Below are 27,215 nucleotides of genomic sequence, written 5' to 3' on the forward strand. Positions count from 1 at the left end.
TCTGGGAAAGTAGCAGATGGCCCAAGTGCCCCTGCACCCACATGGGAGACCCAGATGAAGTTCCTGCCTCCTGACTTTGGCCTGACCCAGCCCTGGCCATTATGGTCATTTGAGGAGTGAACCAGTGGATGGAACATCTCTCTGTCTCTCCTTCTCTGTAATGCTGCCTTTAAAATAAATAAGTAAATTTAAAATTTTTTTAAAAGTCGATGAAAAATAAAAACAAACAAACAAAAGACTCATTCTGGCTGCTGCCTTGAAGAAAGACTGTAGTTGGAATCACTCATGCTATAACCCAGGTAAGAGATGATGGTGGTTTGGTCCAGCGGGTAATGGCAGTTGCGGTAAGGAATGACCGCTTTCTGGATTGATTTTGTTTTACATTTTTATTTATTTTATTTACTCAAAATGCAGGCAGACACACATATAAGGATAGACAGAGACAGAGAGATCTCTCATCTACTGGTCCATTCCCCAAACGTGTGCCAATAGTCAGGGCTAGGTCAGGTCAAAGCCAGGAGCCTAGAACTCAGTCTGGCTCTCCCACATACCTGGTAGGGACCCCACTACTTGAGCCACACCTGCTGCATTCCAGAGTATGCCTCAGAGCTGGAATCAGGAGGAGTGGAGCTAGGACTCGAACTCGGGCTCTCTGCTGGGGGACCCCTGGAGACCTTTGGAAGGTCAGACTGAGAAACCAGCTCCTGCACTGGCTGCGGGGCATGAGGGCTGGCTGGGTTTAGCATTCCAGGCTCAGAGGCTCTCAGTTTTCTTGAGTCACCTATCGTTGGGTATGTAGGTAGTTTCCAGGTTCCCACGGGTGCAGAGTTGGGTGGTGGGGAACTTCCTCGTAGAAAGATCTCTACACCATCAAGAATGACTTCCCGAGAGTAGATTCAAGCCCGTGAAGGGAGCGTTTCCTGACCTTTGCTGGCTGTGCATCACTTGTGCAGGTATTTACCTGGAAGCAGTGTGGGGCAGTAGTTAGAGCATGACCTTTGCTGCAGGAGGCCTGGGGCAAATCCCAACCCTGCTGTCACTGCCTGAGCCAGTGAATTGCCGTTTCTATGCCTTTGTTTCTTCTTCTATAAGTTAGGAATGATAATAGTCCATACTGTGGCGGTGGCATTGACTGAGTTAACAAAGCCTGGCAGAAGCACTGTGCAAATGTCAGTTGTCTTTGTTATTTTTCTGTACATTGACTTCACATTAAAAAGAAACCCAAATACAAGTGGTTTTTTAAAAAAACTTTTAAAGAGAAGCTTCTTTTTTTTTTTAAATTATTTATTTGAAAGGCAGAGTTACAGACAGAGAGAATGGTCCTCCATCAGCTGGCCCACTCCCTAAGTAGCTGCCACTGCTGGAACTGGGCCCAGCTGGGGTCAGGAGCTTCTTCTTGGGTCCTCTGCAAGGACCCAAGCATTTGGGCCATCTTCTGCTGCGTTCCTAGGCCATTAGCAGGGAGCTGGATGGGAAGAAGAGCAGCTGGGACTCCAACCTACACCCATATGGGATGTCGCTGCTGCTAGGCTAAGCACACTACAACGCACCGCCGGCCCCCAAATACAAGTGTTTTTAAAAGAACGTTTATTTATTTTTTTTTAAGATTTATTTATGTATTTGAAAGGCAGAGTTACAGAGGCAGAGAGAGAGAGAGAGAGAGAGAGAGAGAGAGATCTTCTATCTGCTGGTTCACTCCCTAAATGGCTGCAACAGTCATAGCTGTGCCAATCTGAAGTCAGGAGCCAGGAGATTCTTCCGGGTCTCCCACGCGGGTGCAGTGGCCCAAGGACCTGTGCTATCTCCCACCGCTTTCTCAGGTCATAGTAGAGAGCTGGATCCTAGTGGAGCAGCCAGGACTTGAACTGGCGCCCATATGGGATGCCAGCACTGCAGGCGGCGGCTTCACCCGCTACACCACAGCGCCGGTCCCAGAATAACGTTTATGTTCACATCTTACAGGAAAAATGGTGTCCCTTGCATGGAAAAAAACAGGCAATCATAAAATAAATTTATATGATGGAAACAAAACCATGCTATTGAATGTTGGATAATGCAGAGCCAAGTAAAGGTGTTAGGTGTGCAAGTGCTTACGACGCTGATCTGAGGCAGGCCGCTCTCAGCCGAGAGAGAAGAAATGACAGAGATCTCGGTGGGCTCTCATCCCACAGGAAGGCCTTAGGTGACAGGGTGCCTGGGTTCACACAGGACCGAGAGCGCTCGCAGCTCTCGATTTTACAGGTCAGCCCGTGCGTGCGTGCGTGTGTCCGTCCTGACCCTCAGGCAGCGCGGCCTGAGGTGAGGTCTCAGGTGAGTCGGTGCTGGGCGGTCGGCCTGGCGGCCACCGGGTTGGAGCTGGGACCGAGCTGGCCGAGCGTGGGGGCGGGGCGGGGGCGGGGTCTCCCAGGGGGCGGGGCCGAGCCTCGCGGAGCGGGAGCCGGGGCCACAGCTGGGAGTCGCGGCCCCACACCGGGCCCGGGAGGAGTCGGGGCGCCGGCGGCTGGCGGTGAGTTCTGTATTCCCGCGGGGGGCGAGGAGACCCGGCACTGAGGACACGGGCCCCGGGACACGGACACAGCGGGCCGGGGGAGGGGCTTCCCTGGTGTGACTGGGGGATGGAAGGACAGGAGAGCTGTAGACTTGGGGAACCTGCTGGCGGGCGCTGGCTCAGGGGGAGGTGGGCGCCTGAGGGCGAGGGAGGAACTTCCGGGGCCCCGGCAGGGAGCCTTTGAGGACGGGGGAGAGGCTCTGGCTCGAGGGTGGGCCGCGAGGGGCTGTGGAGCGAGAACCTGCTGCTGGGTGAGTCTTCTTCTGGAGAGCGGGTGGTCCGGCTTTGGGGCTGGGGGGGGGGGGGCTCGCCTTCCTCCCTGCGGGCCTCAGTTTCCCCACTTTTCCGAATCAGGGCCCGCCCCGGGCAGCATTTCCCTTCCCCCTCTCCTTGGTCTCCCTCTGCTTTGCCCCTCAGGCTGCTGGAGCCGCCTTCTGGTCCCACCTGAATTCCAAAAGAGCGGGAGTCTTGTCTCTGAGTTCGTTCAGGCTCTTCCCCCGTGGGCTGCGGCCTGGCCGCCTCCTCCTGCGAGGTCTGTGTTTCACAGAAGGGGAAAGCCTGCCCTGTCATCCCTCCCCTGGCCTCTTGGTGACGCCCTCACTGCCCCCTCTGTGCCCCTGAGCCCTGAAGCTGCCAGAGCGCCTGAGTTTGTTGGCTACTCAAACGGGCTTGTCCTGTCTGTAGGCATACGGGAGTCTGAGGCTGCAAGTGGCCCATCTCACCTCATCTCTCTCTCCCAGGGCAGAATTCCCCTCCTGCTCATGCCTGGTGACAGGGCGCTTGTTGTTGATGAGGTGGCTGCTTGGTGTCCTGCCACTCTGGGAGCATGTCGCTAAACTATGTGGCTTGCAGATATTTAAAATGTGTAAAAAATTATTTTCATTTTATTTGAAAGGGAGAGAGGTGGAGAGAAAGAGATTTTTCACCTGCTGGTTCACTCCCCGCATGCCTACAACAGCCAGGGCTGGGTCAGATTGAAGATAGGAAGCTGGAATTCAATCCTGGTCTCCCACAGGGGCTGCAGGGACCCAAGTACTTGAACTATCACCTGCTGCCTCCCCAGGGTGTGCATTCGCAGGGATCTGGATTGCGAGCAGAGGAGCTGGGCCTCAAACCCAGGCACTCGAGTGTGGGATGTGTAAGGGCTATGCCAGATACTCGCCCTTGTGGGTTGCACTTTCTACCCCTGGCTTCCATGTCTGCTTCCAGGAGTCGGGCAGAGTAAACCCTTTATTGCATTCAATCCATTCTTTATCCAGGCACTAGATGAGATGCTGGGAATGGGAGAATCAGAATCACTCCCTACCCTTGTGGAATGCCCTTTGGAAAAGAGCAGACGACAATGAGATAAGCAAATCTGTGGCACGTCAGGTAGTTAGAAGTGCCATGGAGGAAGGTACGGGAGCTGCAGGAGTTGAGTATTGAAATGTTAGATGGTGTAGTCAGGGAGGGCTGACAACTGAGCAAAGTCTTCAGGAGGTGAGGGGTGAGTGAGTGCCTGGGGAGATGTCAGTGTGCTGGCAGAGGGGAAAGCTTGTGCAAAGGTCCCGGGGCAGCAGAATGACAGGTAGGAGCAGGCCTGCTTTGTTCTAGGGACACAGAGGAGGCCAGTGTGGTTGGAGCAGGGTGAGTGTGGTTTGGGAAGCCACCGGACAGAATGAGTGTGGAGATGTAGGGCCTGGGGCTGTGAGGCCACTGTGTAGGGCCTTGAAGATCACTGCGAAGGCTTTGATTGGCACTCTGAGGGAGGTGGGAGGACTGCAGGGCTTGGAGCAGAGGAGTCACCTGCTGTGACCTTGGGTCTAACAGTCTGTCCAGTTGTGGTGTGGCAAACAGACTGGAGACCAGACCCGGTGAGGGCGGGTGGAGTCGGTGGGGGCCACTGCCGTCTCCCTGGAGAGAGCCCATGGGGCTTGCATCATGGCCGGCAGGTGATAAGAACATCTCAGGCTCTGATGTGGGATGTGTTTCCAAGGTTGGGCCAGTAGGATTTGGGATGCAGGAGAAAGGTGGAATGAAGGATGGCTCTGAGCTTTTTGCCCCCAAGCAACTGAGATGGGAGCTGTTGGGGACCCATCAAGAGGTTGGTTTTATACTTGTTAAATTTGATGTGCCCTTTAGCACTGCTGTGCTATCGAGCTAGGCACTTGGGAAGTTCAGGGGAGAGGTTGGAGCTGGAAATCTTTGGGGCTCATTTTTTTTTTCCCAAGCTGTAAGAGCAGGGCTCATTTAGTGAGGAGGGGTGGTGGTGCAGAGGTCCAGCCAGTGAGCTCTGGAGCCAGTCGAGGAGATGGGGAGAGCAACCTGTGGGCAAGAGGAGAGAGCTGGGGTGTTCTGGACGGGCTTGGGGCAAGTGCTGCAGCCCGTGATGCTGCCCAAAGCAGTCTCCCTGAAGCTGGGCTGGAGGCAGCTGAAGGGACCGAAAGGGAGAGAGAGCAGTACAGGGAGCCTGCTGCCAAGGTAGGGGAAAGGGGATTGGCTCTGAGAGGGGAAGAGGGGTCGAATGAGGGCTTTGTTTTTGTGATGGGGAAATTACAGTCTGCCTGTGCTGGTGGGAACTGTTCCTTAGAGAAGCTTGGTGAGTGGGAGGGAGAATGGATGATGGCTGGGTTGGGAGGGGCCTGGATCCAAGGCCACAGGAGGACACAGGACAGTTGAGAATTGGGGCATTGTTGCCCTGCCCCGTCCTGCAGGGTCTGCGGTGGAATTTTTTTTTTTTTTTAAGATTTATTTATTTACTTGAAAGGCAGAGTTACAGACAGAGAGAGGTAGAGAGAGGTCTTCCATCCACTGGTTCACTCCCCAGTTGGCCACCACAGCCAGGCCTGGGCCAATCTGAAGGCAGGAGCCAGGAGCTTCTTCCACGTCTCCCACAGGGGTGCAGGGATCCAAGCACTTGGGCCATTTCCACTACTTTCCCAGGCCATCAGTGGAGAGCTGGATCAGAAGTGGAGCAGCTGGGACTCAAACTGGCACCCATATGGGATGCTGGCACTGCAGGCGGAAGCTTAACCTACTGTGCCACAGCTCCAGCCTGCCCGGTGGAGATATTAACACTCTGGCAAAGCAGTTGGCTCTTGGCCCCTGGAAGGCCAGCTGGCTGTGGTCTCAGGAAGTTGTCGGGGGCTCAGACCTGGGCTTACAGACCTGGCAGGGCCCACGGGAGTCTGCTTTTCAGCAAGAAGCTGCCCCTCTCCTTACCTGCGCCTCACCGTGAGGAGCACAGTCAGGACTCCAAAGTGGAGTCAGACTGATGCACTTAGTCTGAGGAGGGGACGTCTAGCCAAGCGATAAAGGGGTGAGAATGAGGGTTTAGGGACCATTTGTGTGAACGAAGTACTCAGAGAAGAGCTCTCTCTCTCTCTCTCTCTCGCTTTCTCAATTTAAACTGAAGTGGGAGAAACTCAGAGCTAGACATCATGAAGAACTTCTCAGCTGCTTAGTGAGGACAGCACCAAGGCCAGGTCCTTGTCCCCAGCTGTTAAGGGTAATCCCTGCTCAGGGACAGGAAGCTGGCTGAATCGGTCCTAAGGGCTTTTCCCTGCTCTGGATCCGGAAGGCCAGCCCCAGTGGGACTTCCCAGCTGCTGGGGGAGGACAGAGCAGCGAGCCCCATGACTTGGGCCTGCCTCTCCCTTGCTGTGTCCACAGAACCCTGACGTCGCTGGGGCGTGTCCAGCTTGGGAAGCTGTCAGGCTTGGTGCGCTCACAAAGAGCCCTGCTTCCTTGCTGCGGGCTGCTTGTGGGCAAGCGTGTCTGAGGGTGTGTCTCCTGTCTGCTCTCGGTGGGGAGTGTGGTGGCTGCACAAGGTTTAAGGCCAGAACTACCAAGAATGACCTTGCTCAGCAGCTTGGCCGGCTCTGGCTTCCCGCCCGTCCTTTCCCGATTTCCCCTGGAGGTGGAGTCTGTAGACAACCCAGGCTTGCCAGTCCAGTGTCACTGAGTGCTTGTCTTCCCAGCGTGCCTGCTTCCTGCAGCCCTAATGGGCTCTCCTGGGGGAGTGTGCTCTAGTCTCTCCCAGGGAGCAGGAACGAGCAGGGGTCCCTCCCGAGCTTCCTCTGCCCTGTCTCACCTGTACTTCCAGTCTTTTAAAATTGCCAGACTGGGTGCAGGGAAAGTGCTGACCCTTTTGTGGGGGGCTGTTCTCAGAGGGAGGGTGGACAGGGAGGTGTTTGCCCCAGGTCCTGGGCAGGGGTGGTGCTGGTGGGGGGGCTGAGATCCACCCCAAGGCTAAGCCCAGAGCCCCGTCTTGCCCCTTCTTACCCTCCTCGGCTCCTCTGCAGGGAGGTGGGCACAGGGGGAGACCTGTTTGGTCAGCGAGGACTCTCTTAGTCCCTGATTTACTGTGGCCTCTGCAGTGGCCTTTCCCTCCCTCCCTCCCTCCCAAGCTGCCGGACACATGGTAACCTCACTTCCTGTTTCCCCTGTGGCCAGCACAAGGGCTCCAGCCGGCATGGTTGGAGATTTCTCCTTTTGCTTTCCTCGGTGGACAGATGGGGATGGGCACGGAGTATTCCTCCCCTCTGTTGTTGGGTTTCTGACTCATGAACGTTCTTACCGTGCCTGTGCTGGGCCTCGTGTGCTGTCTGCCTTAGAGAGGCCAGGATGAGTAAGACCCAGGCTTCAACGTGGGCCAACCCGGGGCGAGACACGTCAACAACCGACCGGAAGGATACAAAATCCCCAGGCCCTTGGCCTCTGCCGCCTCGAGCCTCCTGGAATGTCCCTGGTTGTGTAGAAAGCGGCAGGCATCCCTCTGCCTTTTCCATCCCTACGCCTTTCACTTTCGCTTTCTCTGGGCAGTCCCCAGCCGCTGTCCCTGGACCTGTGCATTTGCAGACCGGACAGGACAGATTGTGTCTCCTGTTCTCCGTGCCTGAAGCTCCTGAAGGTCTCCAGTCGTTAAATTCTCAGGACTGGCAGTCAGCAGCTGGGCCCTGAGCAAAGCAGGTGGCAGCGTGTGCGTGTGGTAGGGAGTGTGTGGGAGCAAGTGAGGGGCTCAGGGCAAGTGTGTGTGTGTGTGTGTGCATGTACTTGTGTGTACATGTGTATGTTGGAGGGGGATGGTGCACTAGCAAGCTTTGAAACTCTGTAGCTTGCATGGTGACTTTTTACTTTACCTGGATTGGTATCCTTCTCTGTTTTAAGTTTTATACATTTACTTGAAAGGCAGAGAGAGAGAGAAAGAGAGAGAGAGAGATCTCTTCCATGTGCTGATTCACTCTCCAAATGCCCACAACAGCCTGGGCTAGGCCAGGCTGAAGCCAGGAGCCAGAAACTTCATCTGGATCTCTCACATGGGTGGCAGGGGCCCAAGTACTTGCCATCACCTGCTGCATCCTGGGCTGTGCATTAGCAGGGGGCTATATCAGAAGCAGAACTAAAACCAGACACTCCCATATGGGGGATGTAGGCATCCCAAGTGGCAGCTTAACCCACTGCACCACAGTGCCTGCTGCACCATAGGTTGGGTTCTTGTAGCAGTTTTCTGGGTTATGTGCCCTGGAGTGGTTTTGGGACTACTCTGGGGGAACCCAACAATAAGGGAATTCAAGGCAGGCCTTCCACAGTTACACTGCTTGGGATCAAATCCTAGCTCTGCCTTTCTAATTGTACAAATCACTTAAGCCTCTTTGTGCTTAGGTTTCTTTATTTTATTATTTTGTTTATTTATTTGAAAGAGTTACAGAGAGAGGGAGAGAGAGAGAGGTCTTCCATCTGCTGGTTCACTTCCCAATTGGCTGCAACGGCCAGAGCTGTGCCGATCCGAAGCCAGGAGCCAGGAGCTTCTTCCAGGTCTCCCACACTGGTGCAAGGATGAAAGGACGTAGGCCATGTTCTACTGCTTTCCCAGGCCACTGCAGAGATCTGGATTGGAAGTAGAGCAGCCAGGACTCAAACTGGCACCCTTATGGGATGCCGGCACTACAGGCGGCAGTTTTACCTGATATGCCACAGTGCCAGCCCCATTTTTAAAGCTTCTTGAATCAGGGTTCAAGCATGGCTATGGGAGCCGGCAGTCTTGATTTAACTCTTGGCTCCTTTACTTGAGTCACTTTCTTGCCTTCTCTGAGTCATAATTTACACATTGGTGTGATAGGAATCTTGGATTGGGCAACGTCTGAGGTTAGAACTATGACCAAGTTGGATGTGGGGTGAGACTGGCTTGCGCCCCACCCCCTGCCTGTGCCCTGGAGAAGTTCTGTACTGACCACACTCTCTCCCCAGGTTGTGAAATGTGCTCTCAAGAGGCTTTCCAGGCACAGAGGAGCCAGCTGGTGGGGCTGCTGGTTTCGGGGTCCCTGGAGGGCTTCGAGAGCATCCTGGACTTGCTGCTGTCATGGGAAGTTCTCTCCTGGGAGGACTATGAGGGCCTCCGCCTCGTGGGCCAGCCTCTGTCCCACTTGGCCAGGCGCCTCCTGGACACTGTCTGGAATAAAGGCACTTGGGGCTGTCAGAAGCTCATCGCAGCTGTCCAGGAGGCCCAGGACAGCAGCCAGTGCCCTGAGCTGCATGGCTGCTGGGACCCCCACTCACTCCACCCAGCCCAGGACCTGCAGAGTCACCGGCCAGCCATCGTCAGGAGACTGTACAGCCACGTGGAGGGCGTGCTGGACCTGGCGCTGGAGCAGGGCTTCATCAGCCAGTACGAATGTGATGAAATCAGGCTGCCCATCTTCACGTCATCCCAGAGGGTAAGGCTCTCTGTCCTGGTCAGCAAAAGTCATGGGGAGAGGGTGGTTGGTCCTTACGAAATCAGCTCTGTGGGGTAACTGTGTGGCCTCCCCTAAAAAGAAAGGCAGGCAGGTGCACGTTGCTCTCGATGGTTGGAAATAGACCTTGTGACAGAAGAAGTGTGGTGTGGTCAAGGGCTTCCGTTCTGCAACCAGCATGGTGCAGCATTGAGCTGCATCTTCAGGCTCCTCTATGGAAGCAGAAGGTTTTTGGGAGAAGTCAATGAACTGATTTGTGTGCTGCTTTGAGGAGTGCTTGGCACATAGTTAATATCATCAGCCTGTTAATCATCATGACTTCCCTCATTCCTGTTGCCAGTGCTTGTACACTTTGATTGCTGTCTTTTACAAATTTTATTTATTTATTTTTATTTATTTGAAAGGCAGAGAAAGAGGGAAGGAGAGAGGGAGAGGAAGGTTGGGGAGAGAGAGAGAGAGAGAGAGAGAGAGAGAAATGAGACAAAGATCTTCCATCTGCTGGTTTACTCCCCAAATGCCTGAACAGCTAGGGTGGGGAAGCTGAAGCCAGGAGTCAGGAACCCCATCTGGGTCTCCCTTGTGGGTTGCAGGGGCCCAAGTATATCGTCCAGCATCTGCTACCTCCAAGACCCATTAGCAAGAAACAGAGTAGCTGGGACTCGGAATGAGCTCTCAGATATGGGATATGGGCAACTCAAGTGGTGGCTTAACGTGCCAAGCCACAATGTCCTGCTCTCATCTATTTTTTAAATATATATATTTGTTGTTCTAGTAAGTTTAGATGAGGCTAGGTGGAAACTGATAAAGTAAGCTAATCAGTCTTCAAGCGTGGTTGAAAACTGGGTCATGGTGGCCAAGTATTTATAGAGCAGACCCTGTGTGGACCCCAAACGCAGTGCACACAGAGCCTGCAGTTATACCTTGAGCACCACCTCCAAGGAGATTACAGAAGACATATGGGTCATCGTACCTACTTTGGTGTCTTATATGACCTGTTGGGGGCCAAAATCAATGCACCTGAGAAGTCATAAGCTTCTGTCTTGTCATCTTTGATCAAGTGTTTGACGGTGTAGTCTGGTCCCAAAGCTCTGAGGGGTTTGTAGAAGGAAGCCTAGATTTCTTGGGACCATAGGAGGCACGACATGAATAGAAGAAGTATTTGGATTAGTGAATAAAAAAATGAGCCAGGCCAGCGCCGCGGCTCACTAGGCTAATCCTCCGCCTAGCGGCGCCGGCACACCGGGTTCTAGTCCCGGTTGGGGCGCCGGATTCTGTCCCGGTTGCCCCTCTTCCAGGCCAGCTCTCTGCTGTGGCCAGGGAGTGCAGTGGAGGATGGCCCAGGTGCTTGGGCCCTGCACCCCATGGGAGACCAGGAAAAGCACCTGGCTCCTGGCTCCTGCCATCGGATCAGCGCGGTGCGCCGGCCGCAGCGCGCCGGCCGCGCCGGCCATTGGAGGGTGAACCAACGGCAAAGGAAGACCTTTCTCTCTGTCTCTCTCTCTCACTGTCCACTCTGCCTGTCAAAAAATAAAAAAGAAAAAAAAAAGAAAAAAAAATGAGCCAAAAAAGAAATCATAATGGAAATTAGAACATATTCAGAACCAAACAACAGTGAGAATATTATTATCAAATTCTACAGGATTGCAGCTAGGGCAGGACATAGAGGGAAATTTATAACCATTTAAGGTTATGATTTATAACCATTTAAGCTCAGATTTGGAAAGGAGAAAGGCCGAATTTTAAAGGGTTAAAATTATTTTAGGAAAAGTCTAAGAAGACAACCATAACCAATACTGAATGTGGAGACTGAGCTGAGTGAGTGGAAGGGGCAGTGGGCCCTAGATCTGAAGACTGTGGATTTCACAGGAGCCGCTCTGCCTGATGCTTATGTTTTCAGAATCTAATTCTCTCTGCCCTGCCTTTGAGCTCTGACAGTCTGTGATTCGCTGATGTCATGGACTTCTCTCAGTGGCTGAACTTCTGATGGACTGTGGGTGGCACTTGCGTTGTGTCCAACTAACATTTGGATATTTTAGTTTCCTGTAGAGAGATGGCTGTCATTGATTTCGGGTTGAGGATAGAAAAATGCTATGGAATAAAACAAAATGCAGATAAAGAACTAAGTCTAGGGTGTATGTTTGGCATAGGGTTAATTAAGACACCATTTGGAAAGCTTGTGTCCTGTGTTGGGGTGCCCAGGTTTGCGTCATACCTCCACTCCTGAGTCTAGATTCCTGCTAATATGCATCCTGGGAGGCAGAATTTGATGATTCAAGTTGTTGGGTCCCTGCCACTCCAGTGGGAGAACTGGATTGAGTTCCAGGCTCCTGGCTTCGGCCTGGCCTACTCCTGGCCACTGTGGGCATTTGGGGAATGAACCAGTGGATGGGAGATGGCCCTGTTGGCCTTTCAGATTAAAAAAGAAGAAGAAACTGCCCAAATCATGTCTCTGGGAGGCAATCCAGTTAGAATTTGAAGCCAGGCCTGTTTTTCTCCAAAGCCTGTGCTCCTCTCCATCATAATATGTGGCAGCTTGGTGTGGCAAACTTGTTCAGTTGGGTGTAGCAGTGATTAGGCAACCTGAGGCTGACAACAGCAGCTGTGAGACCAGCTGCCCATCTGACTCATACACCTGCTGAAGTTGATGGGCTGAGGTGTCAGACTGAGCCTGGAGTTGCTTGGCTCCTACCACAATAATAACTTAAACACTTATTCACTGGGAACTGTAGGAAATGCCTACAGAAAGTGTGCACATTTTATAGATATGACATAAACAGACTCCCATAACCCAGGGTGAGAGATAGAATGCCACTCTTACCCAGGCCCTTTTCCAAGTAACATTAGCACAGGTATCCATTATCCAAAGGAATGTTCATCATTTTTTGCCTTAACATAATTTTAGCACTATTTATTTCAAAATAAATTCCCAAACAATAGATTATTTTTATTTTGAAAAACTGAGTAGCAAGCCAAACATAGCTGCGTAAGGCAAGGGCCAGTTGCTCTTTGTTGGATAAAAGTTTTCGGGGCAGAGAAGCCAGACAGTCTCAGGGTCATGGTCTGGCTTCCCCCTCCCTGGGAGGCTATAAGGGCCCCTGTGGGAAGTTGGTGAATGGGGTTGTGAATGAGTCTGGGGAAATACGGGGCTCACTATAGCTGGAGGACCTGGTAGGCCTGACACAAATTAGATACTGGTTGTCCAGCAGGAGTATGGTCAGAAGAAGCGGACTGTTGGGTACTTTGGGTGGGAAGCTTGCCAGGGGCTGTTCCATCTCCCAGGAGAAGGTCAAGGCTAAGCACTGCTGTAGGGTGAAATGAATGTCCTCAATTGACTCAGGCAGCAGGAGCTGAGAGAAGGAATGATATTGGTTCATGGTGAAGACAAGGAAAATATAAATAAGGTGTAGGGGTATGCTTGCTCAAATAGCTTGGAGATAACTGCCCTCAACATGTATGTGTCTTTTACAATCAAATCTATTTAATTATTCAAAAGGCAGAGACAGAAAGAGAGAGTAAGACAGAAAAAGAGAGAGAGACAGAGACAGAGAGATATCACCTATCCACTGTTTCACTCCCCAAATAGTCAGTGCTGGGCCAGGCTGAAGCCAGGAGCATGGAACTCAAGCCACATCTCCCAAGTAGGTGGCAGGGACACAAGTCCTTCAGACGTCGTCTGCTGCCTTTCAGAGTGCACATTAGCAGGAAGATGAAGGCAGAGCCAGGAGTAGAACCCGGGGCACTCTACTGTGAGATGTGGGCATCCCAAGTGGCGTCGTAACAGCTGTACCAAATGCTTGTTCTGTCTTGAGTCACTGCTCTGTTCTGTTTGTACTTTCCATGTTGGCTTGCCTGTATCCTGAATCCTCTTTCCTACTCTGCTGCATTTTGGTAGATTGCATAATCCAGTCAATTCTTTAAAATGAGTGTATGGGAGTAACTGTGCACTTACTCCCCATGCAGGATCTCTGTCCTTAATGTGTTGTACTATGCAAATTAATGGTAAAACTAGTATTCAAACAGTATTTTATACTTTGTGCATCTGTGTGGGTGCAAACTGTTGAAATCTTTACTTAGTATAAACTAACTTGATCTTCTGTATATAAAGATAATTAAAAATGAATCTTAATGAAGAATGGGATGGGAGAGGGAGTGGGAGATGGGATGGTTTGCGGGTGGGAGGGTGGTTATGGGGGGGAAAAACTGCTATAATCCAAAAGTTGTACTTTTAAAATTTATATTTATTAAATGAAACTTTTAAAAAATATTTAACCCCCCCCCAAAATAAAATGAGTGTATGGGGGCTAACATTTCTGAGTACTTATATTTTTAAATGTTCTTGCATATTGATTGATAGTTTTCTTGGGTATAAAATTCAGGTTTGGCCATCATTTTCCTTCAAATTTCAACAGAATTTTGTTTTCAGTGTTGGCTGCTAAGCATTCTTTTTTTTTTTTTTAAGATTTATTTATTTATTTGAAAATCAGAGTTAGAGAGAGAGAGGTCTTCCATCTGCTGCTTCATTGCCCACGTGGCTGCAATGGCCAGGGCTGAGTTAGGCTAAAACCAAGAGCTTCATCTGGGTCTCCTACATGAGTGTCAGGGGCCCAAGTATCTGGGCCGTCTTCTGCTGCTTTCCTAGGTGCATTAACAGGGAGCTAGATTGGAAGTGGAGCAGACTGGATTTGATCTGGCCCTCATATGGGATGCCAACATTGCAGACAGTGGCTTAATCAGTTGTGCCGCTTGCTGGCCCTAGTAGCTGGGTGTTCTTGTTTGTTAGCTGAGTTGTCTTTTTTTTATCCTACATAAACTTTTTATCCTAAAGAATGCTTTTCCCTTTCCTGCTTGTTTGGCACCTGTCTCTCTTTGAGCATTTGGTAATCCTTGGTTATCTTTCTCACAAACCAAATAGAAGACTGAACACTCACTGAGTGTGTAGGTGAAATTTGCCTACCACCAGTGTCACTCAGGGCATTTTGGGAAATGGCAGTATTATATCTTTTGAACTTTCCCCTGAGGTTCATCAGGTTCCCTGAGCAGCCCACAGACCTCCTACCTGCTGGAGGTCTGGGAGCCCAGGGTGTGAGAGGGCTGGGAAGCATCAGCATTAACTAAAGCTTGCGTTTGGGGTGTGACATCCACTTCTTTAACTGTGCTTGGGCTCTCACATCCAGGGATCCCCTCTCTCGCACTTCCAGGGTCTAAATCTCCAGACTTGGGCAGGGAGTGACTTGGAGTAGATAAGAGAACCTAGAGCTCTGTTTTATAAATCACTTTGACTCAGTCTTTATTTTAGTCTTTTCCTTAAGTCCAGAGGTGCCTAATGCTGACAGTTCCAGAGCCCTTTACAAATTCTAGGATGTGCACAGTGTGGTTTTCAGCTTCTCCATTTTGGCTTAAGTTTCGGCGTTCATTCCCAATAATTTTTTTCAGTAACTCCTGGAGCAGCTCATCTGTGCCAGGCATTCTTCTAGGGAACTGGGGAGACTTCAGGGAAGCAAGCGGGTAGAAACCCTCGTCCTGGAGATGCTCATGTTCCAGCGGTTGGGAGTGGGGCGCAGAGGAAGATGACAGGCCATATCTGAAGGATGTAAGTGCTGCAGAGAGGAAATCAAGGGGAGTCGGGAATGGGCGTTTGTGAAGGATGTAGGGGATAAGTGAGTTCAACTTTGTAGTGTAGTCAGAGGATGCTTACTGGCAGAATTTAAACAAGGACCTGAAGGAGGCGAGGGCATTGTCCATGTTGATAGCAGGGGAATGGCGTTGCAAGCAGAAGGTACAGCCTGTGCAAAGGCCCAGAGGTGGGAGCATGCCTGGTACTTTTAGGAAACATGAGGTCAGTACCGAGTGGAGCGAGCAGAGGGAAGAAGCGTGAGAGGTGAGGTCAGATGGTGATAGACGAGGATTTCTATCTGTTTTGGTTCTTGAAGTTTACTGATGAACTTGGGTTTGACTCAGAAAATGGAGTTGCTGCTGGAACATTCGTTAACAGGAATGGTGTATTTGTTGTAAAGGATCATACTTTGGCTGTGGCATTGAGGATATGATGTAGGTGCAGGGACAGGGCAGGGAGACGCATTTGGTGGCCTTTGCCATCTTCCAGGTGAGCAGTGATGGTGGCTTGGAGCAGCATGGTGGTCAAAGAGGAGTAGGTGTGGGGCTTTATAGCTACCTGTCCAATGTATGGACTCTGACCACTTGTGAACACACACACCTGGTCCACTCTGAGCTAAGGCACCACACACACTTCATATGAAAGGAAGAAGGTAACATATTTCACTAATTCCATACATTGATTACTTGTTGAAATGATAATATTGTGGGTAGATATCTTGGATCAAATAGAACACACCTGTATGATCAAAGTTAATTTCATCAATTTCTTTTTGATTTTAAAAATATGGCTTGAGAAGGTTTGAAATTGCATGTGCGGGCTTGCATTGCATCCTCACTGTGTTTCCACTGGACGGCGCTGTTCTGGATTCACTGGGAAGGTGGGAAGCCGACAGGGTTTGCAGGTGGATTACAGAGGTGAGGCTTCAAGGGTGACTCCAGAACACTGGGGCTGAGCAACTGGACTGTTGGAGTTGACATTTGCAGAGATTAGGAAGGCCGTAGGTGTGGCATGGATGTGGGTTTATGAAACATTTAAGTGGAGATGGAACATGGGCAGTTGGATGTGCGCAGTCTGAGGTTCAGTGGAACGGTTCAGACTGGAGATGAGCAAATGCAGGAGTCCTGAGTAGAGCTCCTATTCATGCATTCAAGCCGTGAGACTCTATGAAATCACGTCTCTTCTAAATGATTTGTTTCTTCCAGAATCCTTTTCTCTGTCTTTGTAGGTCGGTAGGTTTATGGCTTTGTTTTGTTCATTTTTGTTCAGTAGTCACTCTTCGAGTGGATTTTTGGAGGGAGCTGGATGTTATGTGTGTTCAGCTCATTATCCGGTACTGTGTGAGGGGTCTTTAAAGAGTTCATGGAAGGGGCCGACATTGTTGTGCAGTGGTTAAGCCTCTGCTGGGGTGCACACCCTGTTTGAGCACTGATTTCAGTATTGGCTGCTCCACTTCCAATCCATCTCGCTGCTAATGCACCTGGGATGGTAGCAGAAGATGAGCCAGATGCCTGGGCCTCTGCCACCCATGCGGAGATGCAGGTGGAATTCCAGGATCCTGGCTTCAGCCTGGCCCAGCCCTGGCTGTTGTAACCATCTGGGAAATGAGCCAGCACATGGAAGATTCTCTCTCTCTCTCTTTCTCTCTGTAACTCTACTTTTCAAGTAAACAGGTAAATCTTTTTTTAAAAAAGAGTTCATGAAAAAGATTTATTATGACAGAGCTATGCACGAATTTCAAAAATATTTTGCACAAAAATTTATCTTTTAATTCAGTTTTTCTGTGAGCTTTTTGATGTTCCATTGTATGATTTAAATTCATGTGGTTGTTTTTTTATGGCCTTTCATTGTGGTAGAAGAGAGATTATGAAATTGTAGTACATATCCTTTAATCAAAATGCTTGGGACCTGAAGGGTTTTGGATTTCTGATTTTCTTGGGATTTTGGAATATATGCATAAACATAATGAGGTATCTTGGGCATGGGACCCAAGTCTAAACACAGAACTCATTTACATTTCATATACACTTTTGACATTTATGCTTATATACATAGCATGAGTGTAAGTTTATACAATATTTGTAGTAATTTTGTGCATGAAACAAATTCTCATGGTGTGAAATTTTCCACTTGGGATGTCATGTTTATGCTCAAAAAGTTTTGGGTTTTTGGATTAGGGCTGCCTACCCCGTACTCAGTAGAAACTTTCTGACACTACCCCATCAGGCTTTCTGGAAAAGTAATGGCTTCTGCTTTTCTCCTAGGCAAGAAGGCTGCTCGATCTTGCCACAGTGAAGGCAAATGGGCTGGCTGCCTTCCTTCTGCAACATGTTCAGAAGTTGCCGGTCTCACTGTCCCTGCCCTTTGAAGGTATGGATGTGTTCTCAGTGAGTCAGGGAGCGAAGAGAGGTCGGTGCGGATTCAGGGCTAAGAGCAAAGCCTGTGTCTCTGAGCATCCCGCGTATTGGCTGCAGAAGTCTTCCCGAGACTAAGTTTTTGCATTTTAAGGTTAACACCATCTGCTGTCTCATTGTTGGGCTATGAGGGGTTCAAAGAATGAAAGTGAGGGGCGGGTGTTGAGGTGCAGCAGGTATCCCGTATCAGAGTGTTCGCTTTAGTCCTGGCTGTTCCACTTCTGACCCAGCTTCCTGCTGATAGGCATGGGAAGGCAGGGGAAGATGGCCCAAGTGCTTAGGCCCCTGACACCTAAGAGAGACCAGGATGTGGAGACCAGGATGTGGGGGACCAGGATGGGGTCCCTGGCTCCTGGCTCCTGGCTTTGGCCTGGCCCAGACCTGGCTGATGCAGTCATCTGAGGAGTGACCCAGTGCATGGAAGACCTCTCTATTTGTCTCTCCCTGTTTCTGTGTTGCTCTGCCTTTCAAATAGATGAACAAACAAATCAACCTTGAAAAATGAAAGAGTGCAAGTGTACCATGTTAGCTGTTAACTCTCATTTCTTCCTGCACTGCTTGATGATATTGGACACTACCCTATCTTGAGGTCTAACTTCAGCTGTTCCTAACCATCCAAACTCTCATTCTCTGTCCCAGAAGGAAGTGCATACATTTTTTTTCTTTTGATGTCTGAAACTTAGCTGCTTACTGGCAGAAACTCAAGAATCCAACATTTAGAGAACTGGCATCCTTTGGTGCCCACAGTCACCAGCCAACTTGGGAACCATAGAGGCCTGGGTGGTGCAGTAGAAACGAAGTAGGTGCCTTGCTGGGTGCCTTGTGGACAACCTCCGCCCCTCGCCACAACGCCGGGAAGTAGGTCTTTGCTTCACTTCATAGATGCAAAGTCTGGGCAGGCAGGTTGAGTGATGAATGGAAGGATGGCTTTGATTCTCAACTGTCCCCACCTACACTTTCTCTTTTCTTGGTAGAGAAATCACCAGTTAACAAGAGGATGTAAGCCTGGTGCTGTTCAAGTCTTGTCCCCACATCTCCAAGGGGGAAGTTCATTGGCACTGAAGGCCCTTGGTGCTGATGAGCAGGTTTATCACACTGGGCCCTGCCCTATGTGCAGTGAGCTGGCCTGTGGCAGGGGTGGTGAAGCCTTGCCTGGCACTTGGATGTGCACCATCTCATCTCAGAATAGGGTGTGGGGTGAGTGCACAACAGGGGATGCCCAGAGTCCAGCCTGGTACCCAGCTCAGCTCTTTTTTTTTTTTTTGACAGGCAGAGTAGACAGTGAGAGAGAGAGAGAGAGAGAAAGGTCTTCCTTTGCCGTTGGTTCACCTCCAATGACCGCTGCAGCTGGTGCGCTGTGGCTGGCGCACCGCGCTGGTCCGATGGCAGGAGCCAGGTGCTTATCCTAGTCCCCCATGGGGTGCAGGGCCCAAGGACTTGGGCCATCCTCCACTGCACTCCCTGGCCACAGCAGAGAGCTGGCCTGGAAGAGGGGCGACCGGGACAGAATCCGGACCCCGACCAGGGCTAGAACGTGGTGTGCCCACGCCACAGGTGGAGGATTAGCCTATTGAGCCATGGCGCCGGCCACCAGCTCTGCTCTTAACAGCTTCCGTTGATACGGAAGCTGTTGATATGGCAAGCAGAGCAGGCCTTCAGGTGTGTGGCGCTGAGCCCTGGTGAGGCCGCTTCTAAAGTGCTCACTGATGGGTTTGTTTCTCTTAGAAAGGAGTGATAAGTTTCTATTTATTAATTTTGTAGAATTTCAGTATCATTGGGGATGGCTGGAAACCTACATTGGAAATCAGGATATTGGAGGAGAAGATATATATGTGTGTACTTCAAATGTTCATGAATTTAAAAGCTACAAAAATGTTTAAAATCTATGTACAGGGCTTTTTTTTTTAACTTATTTATTTGAAAGGTAGAGTGACACACAACACACACACACACAAACACAGATCTTAGATCTGCTAGTTCACTCCCCAAATGGCCACAACAACCAGGTCTGGGCCAGGCTTAATCCAGGAGCCTAGAACTCCATCCAGGTTTCCCATGAGTGTGGTAGAGGTCCAAGTACTTGGGCCATCTTCCACTGCTTTCCCAGGTACATTAGCATGGAGCTGGATTGGAAGTGGAGCAGCTGGGACTTGAACCAGTGTTCATATGTGATGCTGACTTTGCAGGAAGTGGCTTGACCTGCTGTCCTTCACACTTAACCTGCTTGACTCTGGCCCCAGTTTTTTCATAGTGTACATTTCCATGAACTTTTTGGAGAGCCCCCTTATACATGGATTTCAGGGTTTGTTGTACCAAAATAAACTGCCTTTTAATTCCAATTTTGCATGAGCTTTTTGAAGTACCTTTGTATATTGGGATATTGGTCCTATGCTCCTGGGTGGAAGGCAGACAAAGCCACCCATTCCTCAGTCTGGGGACCAGAAAGGCAGTGCAGACCCAGGGCCTCTTCTTTGAGTGACTCCTTGTCCTTAGGGGAGCTAAGACCTTACTGTGGAAGTTACTTGTTGGCCTCAGGGAAAAGAACAAACGGGCTGGAGCTTAGGTAGGGGTAGTGAGGCTGTGATGGGGTGAACCAGCTGGGACTCTGGACCAGCACTTCCCCATTTGTTGAAAGGGGAACTGAACCCTGATTCAGGAAGTGGTTTGCTCAGTTTCGGTTTTCAGGATGATGAAGGAAAGGCAGAGAGCTGCATGAGCACGGTGGGGAAGTGTGGGCAGGATAGAGTCTAGGCCAAGTGCCCAAGCCAGGCACCAGAGACTCTGCCCTTCCAGAGGAAGGCGCACCCAGAGGACGCAGGCTCATGTCCCCATTTCCAGGTCTCTGACTGCATCGCCCTGCAGAGTTCCACTTACCTTGGAGAGTCACATAGTCACCGTTCTAGGAGTCAGCATGTGGACACTGGGCGTGGGGGTGGGGGAGGGTGGTGGTGGGGTGGAGAACCATTGCGCCTACCTCACTCACGATAGTAATAATAAAAAACCAGGTTTCATTGTGTATCAAGTGTCAGATACTCTTCTAATCTCTTTTTATCTCATTGTCTCCTGAAATAATTCTTAAGATGTCAATTTTATCCATTTTTGCATACAAGAAAATTGCAGCCCAGCAGGGCTAAGTGGCTTGTCCATGTTGATGGTGGATCAATCCAAGTTTCAGAATCAGATGTGTCTGGCTCCTGAAACTGGATTCCTAAGCTCTTCTGCCTCCTGTGTCTTTTTAGAAAGAAGCAATGGCGGCTGTATGGTGAAAGACCCTGGGTAACGCTGCCCAGCCAGTGTGGCCAGATGGGCATCCACAGCCCACGACCCGGTGCAACCCTCTGCGCGCCTCCCAACGTCAGTAATGACCATGGCGATCACTGCTGTCATTCAAGCACTTGCTTTTGTTGGACCTTGTGCTAAGCACCATTTATTCATGTAAAAACTAGGAGGTCATGGCCGCCATTTCTCCACTTCCCAGGGGGAGAGAACCTGGCTTAGGGAGGCTCCCCGACCGTCCTCCAAGTCCAACTCACAGCTTGTGAGTAGAGGAGCCAGGACAGGTGCCCGGCAGGTCTTCTCTCCCACCAGTAACTGCCCTCTTCACCACGGCCCCACCCGCATCTCCCTCTCCTTCTGTTTTCTAGCTGCCGCGTGTAAGAAGTACATGTCCAAGCTGCGGACCATAGTAGCTGCACAGTCTCGCTTCCTCAGCACCTATGATGGAGCAGAGAACCTCTGCCTGGAGGACATATACACAGAGAACACCCTGGAGGTCCGGACCGAGGTGGGCATGGCTGGACCCCTGCACAAGAGCCCCGCCGCCCTGGGCCTGGAGGAGCTCTTCAGCCCCAACGGCCACCTTAATGAAGATGCGGACACCGTGCTCGTGGTGGGCGAGGCAGGCAGTGGCAAGAGCACACTCCTACAGCAGGTGCACTTGCTGTGGGCCACGGGGCAGGACTTTCAGGAATTTCTCTTTGTCTTCCCATTCAGCTGCCGGCAGCTGCAGTGTGTGGCCAGACCGCTGTCTGTAATGACGCTGCTCTTTGAACATTGCTGCTGGCCCGATGTTGGCCAACAGGATGTCTTCCAGTTCCTCCTGGACCACCCTGACCGCATCCTCTTGACCTTTGACGGCTTTGATGAGTTCAAGTTCAAGTTCACGGACCATGAGCGTCACTGCTCTCCAACTGACCCCACGTCTGTCCAGACTCTGCTCTTCAACCTTCTGCAAGGCAACCTCCTAAAGAACGCCCGCAAGGTGCTGACCAGCCGTCCGGATGCGGTGTCAGCGTTCCTTAGGAAGTATGTCCGCACTGAGTTCAACCTCAAGGGCTTCTCAGAGGAGGGCATCGAGCTGTACCTGAGGAAGTGCCATCGTGAGCCTGGGGTGGCAGATCGCCTCATCCACCTGCTCCAAACAACTTCAGCCCTGCACGGTTTGTGTCACCTTCCTGTCTTCTCGTGGATGGTGTCTAAATGCCACCAGGAACTGTTGCTGCAGGACGGGGGGTCCCCAAAGACCACCACGGATATGTACCTGCTGATCTTGCAGCATTTCCTGCGGCATGCCTCCCTCCCAGACTCAGCCTCCCAGGGCCTGGGGCCGAGCCTCCTTCAAGGAAGGCTCCCCACCCTCCTGCGCCTCGGCCAACTGGCTCTCTGGGGCCTGGGCATGTGCTGCTACGTGTTCTCAGCCCAGCAGCTCCAGGCAGCGCAGGTTGACCCTGATGACATTTCTCTGGGCTTCCTGGTGCAAGCCCAAGGAGTCGTGCCGGGAAGCACAGCGCCCCTCGAATTCCTGCACATTACTTTCCAGTGCTTTCTTGCTGCCTTCTACTTGGTACTCAGCACTGATGTGCCAACAGCCTCCCTCAGATACCTCTTCAACTGTCGCAGGCCTGGCAGCTCGCCGCTGTCCAGGCTGCTGCCCAGGCTGTGCGTCCAGGGCTCGGAGCACAAGGAAAGCACCGTGGCGGCTTTGCTACAGAAGACTGAGCCGCACAACCTTCAGATCACAGCAGCCTTCCTGGCTGGCCTGTTGTCCCGGGAGCACCGGGACCTGCTGGCTGCGTGCCAGGCATCTGAGAGGAGCTTGCTCCGGCGCCGGGCCTGTGCCCGCTGGTGTCTGGCCCGCAGCCTCCACAAGCACTTCCGGTCCATCCCACCAGCCGTGCCGGGGGAGGCCAAGAGCATGCACGCCATGCCCGGGTTCCTCTGGCTCATCCGGAGCCTGTACGAGATGCAGGAGGAACGGCTGGCCCAGGAGGCTGTGCGCGGGCTGAATGTTGAGCACCTCAAGCTGACGTTTTGTGGCGTGGGCCCTGCTGAGTGTGCCGCCCTGGCCTTCGTGCTGCGCCACCTCCGGCGGCCTGTGGCCCTGCAGCTGGACCACAACTCCGTGGGTGACATTGGTGTAGAGCAGCTGCTGCCTTGCCTCGGGGCTTGCAAGGCCCTCTAGTGAGTGTCGCTGGGTCTGGTTGCTCTGGCAAGGGGTGGGGAATGCCACTGGCAAAGTTAGGTGTGGGAGCGCTGAGCTGGGCTCCAGAAATGCAGACTCAGCACCAGCCCTGCAGCCCGGTCAGGTCTCTGCCATGCGGGGCTGTACTGACCAAGGTGCTTCAAAATTCTGTGGAAGAATGAAGTTAAAAGATAAGTTTATTTTGGTGCACAGCACTTTTGGAATCCATGCTTAGATTTTTCATAATAGGCATTTTATTTGAACTTCTTCCCCCCTCATTACACATGGATTTCAATTTTTTTTTGTACCAAAAGAGACTTATCTTTCCATTTCATTTTTTCACACAGGGAGATGATTTCATTTTTCCAAACAGGGTTGTGATTATCCCCTTATCCTTGATGTGAGGCTCAGAGACGTGAAGCAGCTTGTCCAGGGCCACACAGGAAATGGCAGCACCAGGCTCTGCAGCTCACATCTTCCTGGTTACAAGTTCCCTGCTTCCCGCTAGTAAGCTGCTCGTGGAGGTACTTCACGTGCAAAGTTCTGTGTGACATATGCCTGTATTCCGAGCTGCCCCCAGTCAGAGGTGACTTGTGCCCCGTCAGAGACTTTAAAATCCCCATGAGGCAGGACTCCCAGAACCTGGGAGATGAAACACTGGACCTGTTTCTTTCCAGCCAGTGAGGTGTCCCAGCAGGGTTTCGGTAGTCCCCGTGGTCTCCTTCAGCGCCCTGGCTGAAGCGGTGAGGTTTCACCCTGCGGAATGTGTGTGCCGCTGAACCCAGGGGCTTCTCTCCACGACTGGGGTGAGAGGGGACGCAGGGTGTGGGCAGGACTGGCAGCAGCATGCTGCCAGCTCCCTGACTTCCCGTCCAGCTGTGAAAGGGGATGTTCTGTGAGAAAGCAGAAGTTGAGGATTAAAGTGGAAAATCTACTCGGGGCTTTGGGACTACCCCCAGGTGGGCCTTGATGACCCTAAGCGAGGGACCCGCTGTCCTTGAATTCAGGAGCAAGGTGCATCTGCTCTGCTCAAAGCAACAGGCTTTTTTTTTTTTTCCCTCCCTGGAAGAGATATATGAATGTGTACTAGACACCAGGCCATGGCTTCTGTCAGCCCTCACGTAGCCGCTGTGGCTGTGATGTGTACGATGTCATCGTAACATATATGCGGGCACTGCAGAAGGGTCACGGGAAGTGGGATGAAAACCTGAGTCAATTTGGGTACAAAACTACTTTAAATTTCCTTGTCTTTGAGGGGGTCTTCAAAAAATTCATGGAAAATGCTTATTATGGAAAAACTATGGATTTCAATTTTTTTGGTCACAAAATTAATTTACCTTTTCATTCCATTTCCATGAACTTTTTGAAGTACATACAATTTGAAGGCTGGATTCAATTAGTGTCAGATATAAATGTGAATGTAGAGGGGACAGATGCCACACCGAAGGGGAGAGTGTAGGGAAGAAACTCTGACAAGGGAGTTAGGGACAGGAGTTAGGGAGAGCACAGAGCGCAAGGGGAGGGCACTGGGGTGGTAACAGTTGGGGGGTGGGCAGGAGCAAAGGAGCAGGGGGAGGGAGTGCTTGTTGGCTGGTGGGGGAGCTGGAGGGGGCAGCCTGAGCTACAGCAACCTGGGAGAACCATGCTTGGCCCCTACTCTCCTCCCCGACTCTTGCCTCCTGCCAGTGCCTTTGCCACTGAACTCATCTTGCAGGAAGCAGGGGTGCAGAGACAGTCAAGGAGGGGGCGTGGATCTGGCTGGGAAAATTAAGAGAGCTAGCACAATGCTCTCCTTCCCTAGGGGAGGACTCCCCGTATTTTGACTGAGGGGTTGGGAGACCCCTCCTGTGGAAATGTGTGGATTTTCTGGGCAGTGCACTCATAGTCTACCAGGTTCTCAAAGGGGTCCTTGGACCTCAGGAGGCCTGGATGATCCTCATAGGCACTGTAATCCTTTCCTAGAACTCCTTTTTTTTTTAATTTATTTATTTTACTTAAAAGTCAGAGTTACACAGAGCGAGAAGGAGAGGCAGAGAGAGAGAGAGAGAGAGAGAGAGAGAGAAGTCTTCCATCTGCTGGTTCACTCCCTAATTGGCTGCAATGGCCAGATCTGTGCTGATCCAAAGCCAGGAGCCAGGAGCTTCTTCTGGATCTCCCATGCATGTATAGGGGCACAAGGGCCTGGGCCATCCTCTACTGCTTTCCCAGGCCATAGCAGAGAGCTGGATAGGAAGTGGAGCAGCTGGGACTCAAACTGGCCCCCATATGGGATGCCAGGACTGCAGGCAGCAGCTTTACCTGCGACGCCACAGTGCCGGCCCTGAAATCCTTTTTTTTTAATTGACACATAGTATTTGTGCCATGTATGGGCAACAGTGTGATAACTCAGTATATATATGCAATGCTTAATGATTAAATTGGGGTAATTAGCATTTGCATCTTCTACAAACATTTCTACAAACCACTTCTCTGTGCTAGGAGCTTTCAGATTGTCCCGGGTATTTTGAGATATAAAGTGTTGTAGACTGTGGTTACCCACCTATGCTATATGATACTAGAAGTAGTGGAATTAATTGAGTGGATTCCGTGTCCTCCATTGGGAATGTTTGCATGACCCCTGTGGTGTGCAGAAGGCCCAAGAGGACACTGTGGGTGTACATCTATTTTCAGGGGAGGGGTAAGGCTAGCCTGGTTCTGACTTATCATGCTCAGATTGTATGCTGGAAAGGGACTTGTGGACATACAGATTCCTGGGCCTGTCCCTGGTAATTCCCATTCAGGAGGTCTGGGGTGGGGGCCCCAGGAACCTGTGTTGGTGACACACATCCTTGGTATTCTAATGTAAGTGGTCTAGAGTTCGTGCTGTGAGAGCTACAGGTCTGTGGGAACCAGTTTGATGTTTCATTAACGATTAAAGTCCTTGATCAAGCTGTGCTCTCTACACGCACTAAAATCGCCATCCCGGTGGGGAAGGAGAGACCACCGTGAAGTTCCCGCATGGACACTTTCCATGTGTATATATGAGAGAGGGGTAGAGACAGGCAGAGAGAGAGAGAGAGAGAGAGAGAGAGGGGAGGGAGGCTGGGAGGACTGGCTCCTCTCCCGTAGCACCACACTGCATCTCTTCCACTTGAAGTGTTTCCATGCCAACCAAATCCTCAGCCTCTAAGCAACCCCATACACCAAGTGCCCCTCTATAGGTTTCTTCAGACCTCGGCTCTCTGTGACTCTAGGGTAATGACTTTCAAAGTTTTCTGGCTGTGACTCAGGGTAAGAGACACACACAGAGAGAACATACGAGCATGTAAAATAGAAACAAAAGCTTTACAGAAACGACTTTCCTTTATTAACTCATACATTCTGCTCTCTTCTTCTGTTCTGTCCTATTTCAGTTGCAAATATGCTGCCGAAGGCCTCCAGAGCTGCTTTCGTGACCACTAACAGGTCGTGCAACCTGCATTCTGAAAATTACGGTTCTCGTGAGCCCTTAAGAGGCCCTAAGGTGGAGACCATAGAATGCTATGGTTAGGAGTGGGATTTAGAGCCTGGCCACCTAGGTTCAAATCCTTTCTGTGCTGTGCAACCTTGGCCAAGTCCCTTCATTTGTCTGTGCTTTCGTTTGAGTCTCTCAAATGCACATAGTGATTACCCCTATGTCATGGGCATGCCGCGAGGATTGAACGACGTCACTAGTGGCAAATACTTAGGGCAGTGCCAGGCACATAACTTGTTCCCAGAATGCCTGTGATCATGATTGCAGGGGAGTCGCAGCTGCGCCGGGTGCGCACACCCAGCCCGGTGAGGTTAGCAATCCTGCAGGGACCAGCCGATAGCTAGGGAGGGGCTAATCTGGATCAGAACTTCCAGCCCAGGGACTCCAGAGCCTGAACTGTTAAAATAACTCACTCAAGGTCTCCCCAGCCTGCCTGAATATAAAGAAGCACGTGCCCAAATGTTGAAACATGCGGGTCCCTGGGCCCTTCCCGGCTCATACAGCATGGCTAGCTCCAGGGGTGGGCCCTGGGAATCTGTATTTTCAGGAAGTTTCCAGGTGATCTTGTGATCACGAGATTGGGGAATGCTGGCTCAAGAGGAGGGTCACAAAGAGCTTGCCGGGAGGGGTCTAGCTGTAGGAGTATTGTCACTAGGGTGGAGGACTGATCAGCGGAGCCTCGCTAACCACAGCCTGCCAGTGTTTCTAGACTATTGGCTACTCTGGTACAACTGGTCTACCGTCTGCTCACCTGGTAGATGGTCTGGCTAGTTCCAGCTGTAGCTTTCCCATACGTCAGCTCCTTTCCACCTTGGAGCCTTCTGTGAGGCTGCTGTGAGGGTCAGGGATGAAACAGTGCCTGAAATGAGATGTGACTTCCAAAGGATTGCAATGTTCTTTTGTAGGAGCTCTGGTCCCTGCTTCCTGGGCTGTCCCCACTGTCCCACACCACGTCAGCTCCTTGGTCAGGAGG

The 27,215-nt window shown here is 51.2% G+C and overlaps 1 protein-coding gene across 8 annotated transcripts in view; it reads left to right on the top strand.

The window, feature by feature from the left end:
- Positions 1–2,402: 2,402 nt before the first annotated feature.
- NOD2 (nucleotide binding oligomerization domain containing 2) overlaps positions 2,403–27,215 on the top strand; it is a 41,059-nt gene continuing 16,246 nt past the window's right edge. For 4 of the 8 annotated variants that reach the window (XR_001795775.4, XR_016224565.1, XM_008275042.5 and 1 more), the window contains exons 1-4: positions 2,403–2,506; positions 8,776–9,242; positions 17,139–17,244; positions 20,933–22,748. Coding sequence is in view for 4 of the 8 variants with exons in the window: in XM_008275042.5 (XP_008273264.1) it covers positions 8,784–9,242; positions 17,139–17,244; positions 20,933–22,748 (2,381 nt within the window). In the remaining 4 variants the exon portion in view is untranslated. Of the gene's footprint in view, positions 2,507–6,273; positions 7,498–8,775; positions 9,243–17,138; positions 17,245–20,932; positions 22,749–26,141; positions 26,252–27,215 lie in introns of those variants that run through there. The other 4 variants (XR_016224566.1, XM_089318848.1, XR_016224567.1 and 1 more) reach the window with 4 other exon arrangements.

Source organism: Oryctolagus cuniculus, chromosome 18 (assembly GCF_051225735.1).
Source record: "Oryctolagus cuniculus isolate XC-2025 breed Fujian yellow rabbit chromosome 18, ASM5122573v1, whole genome shotgun sequence".
NCBI lineage: Eukaryota > Metazoa > Chordata > Mammalia > Lagomorpha > Leporidae > Oryctolagus > Oryctolagus cuniculus.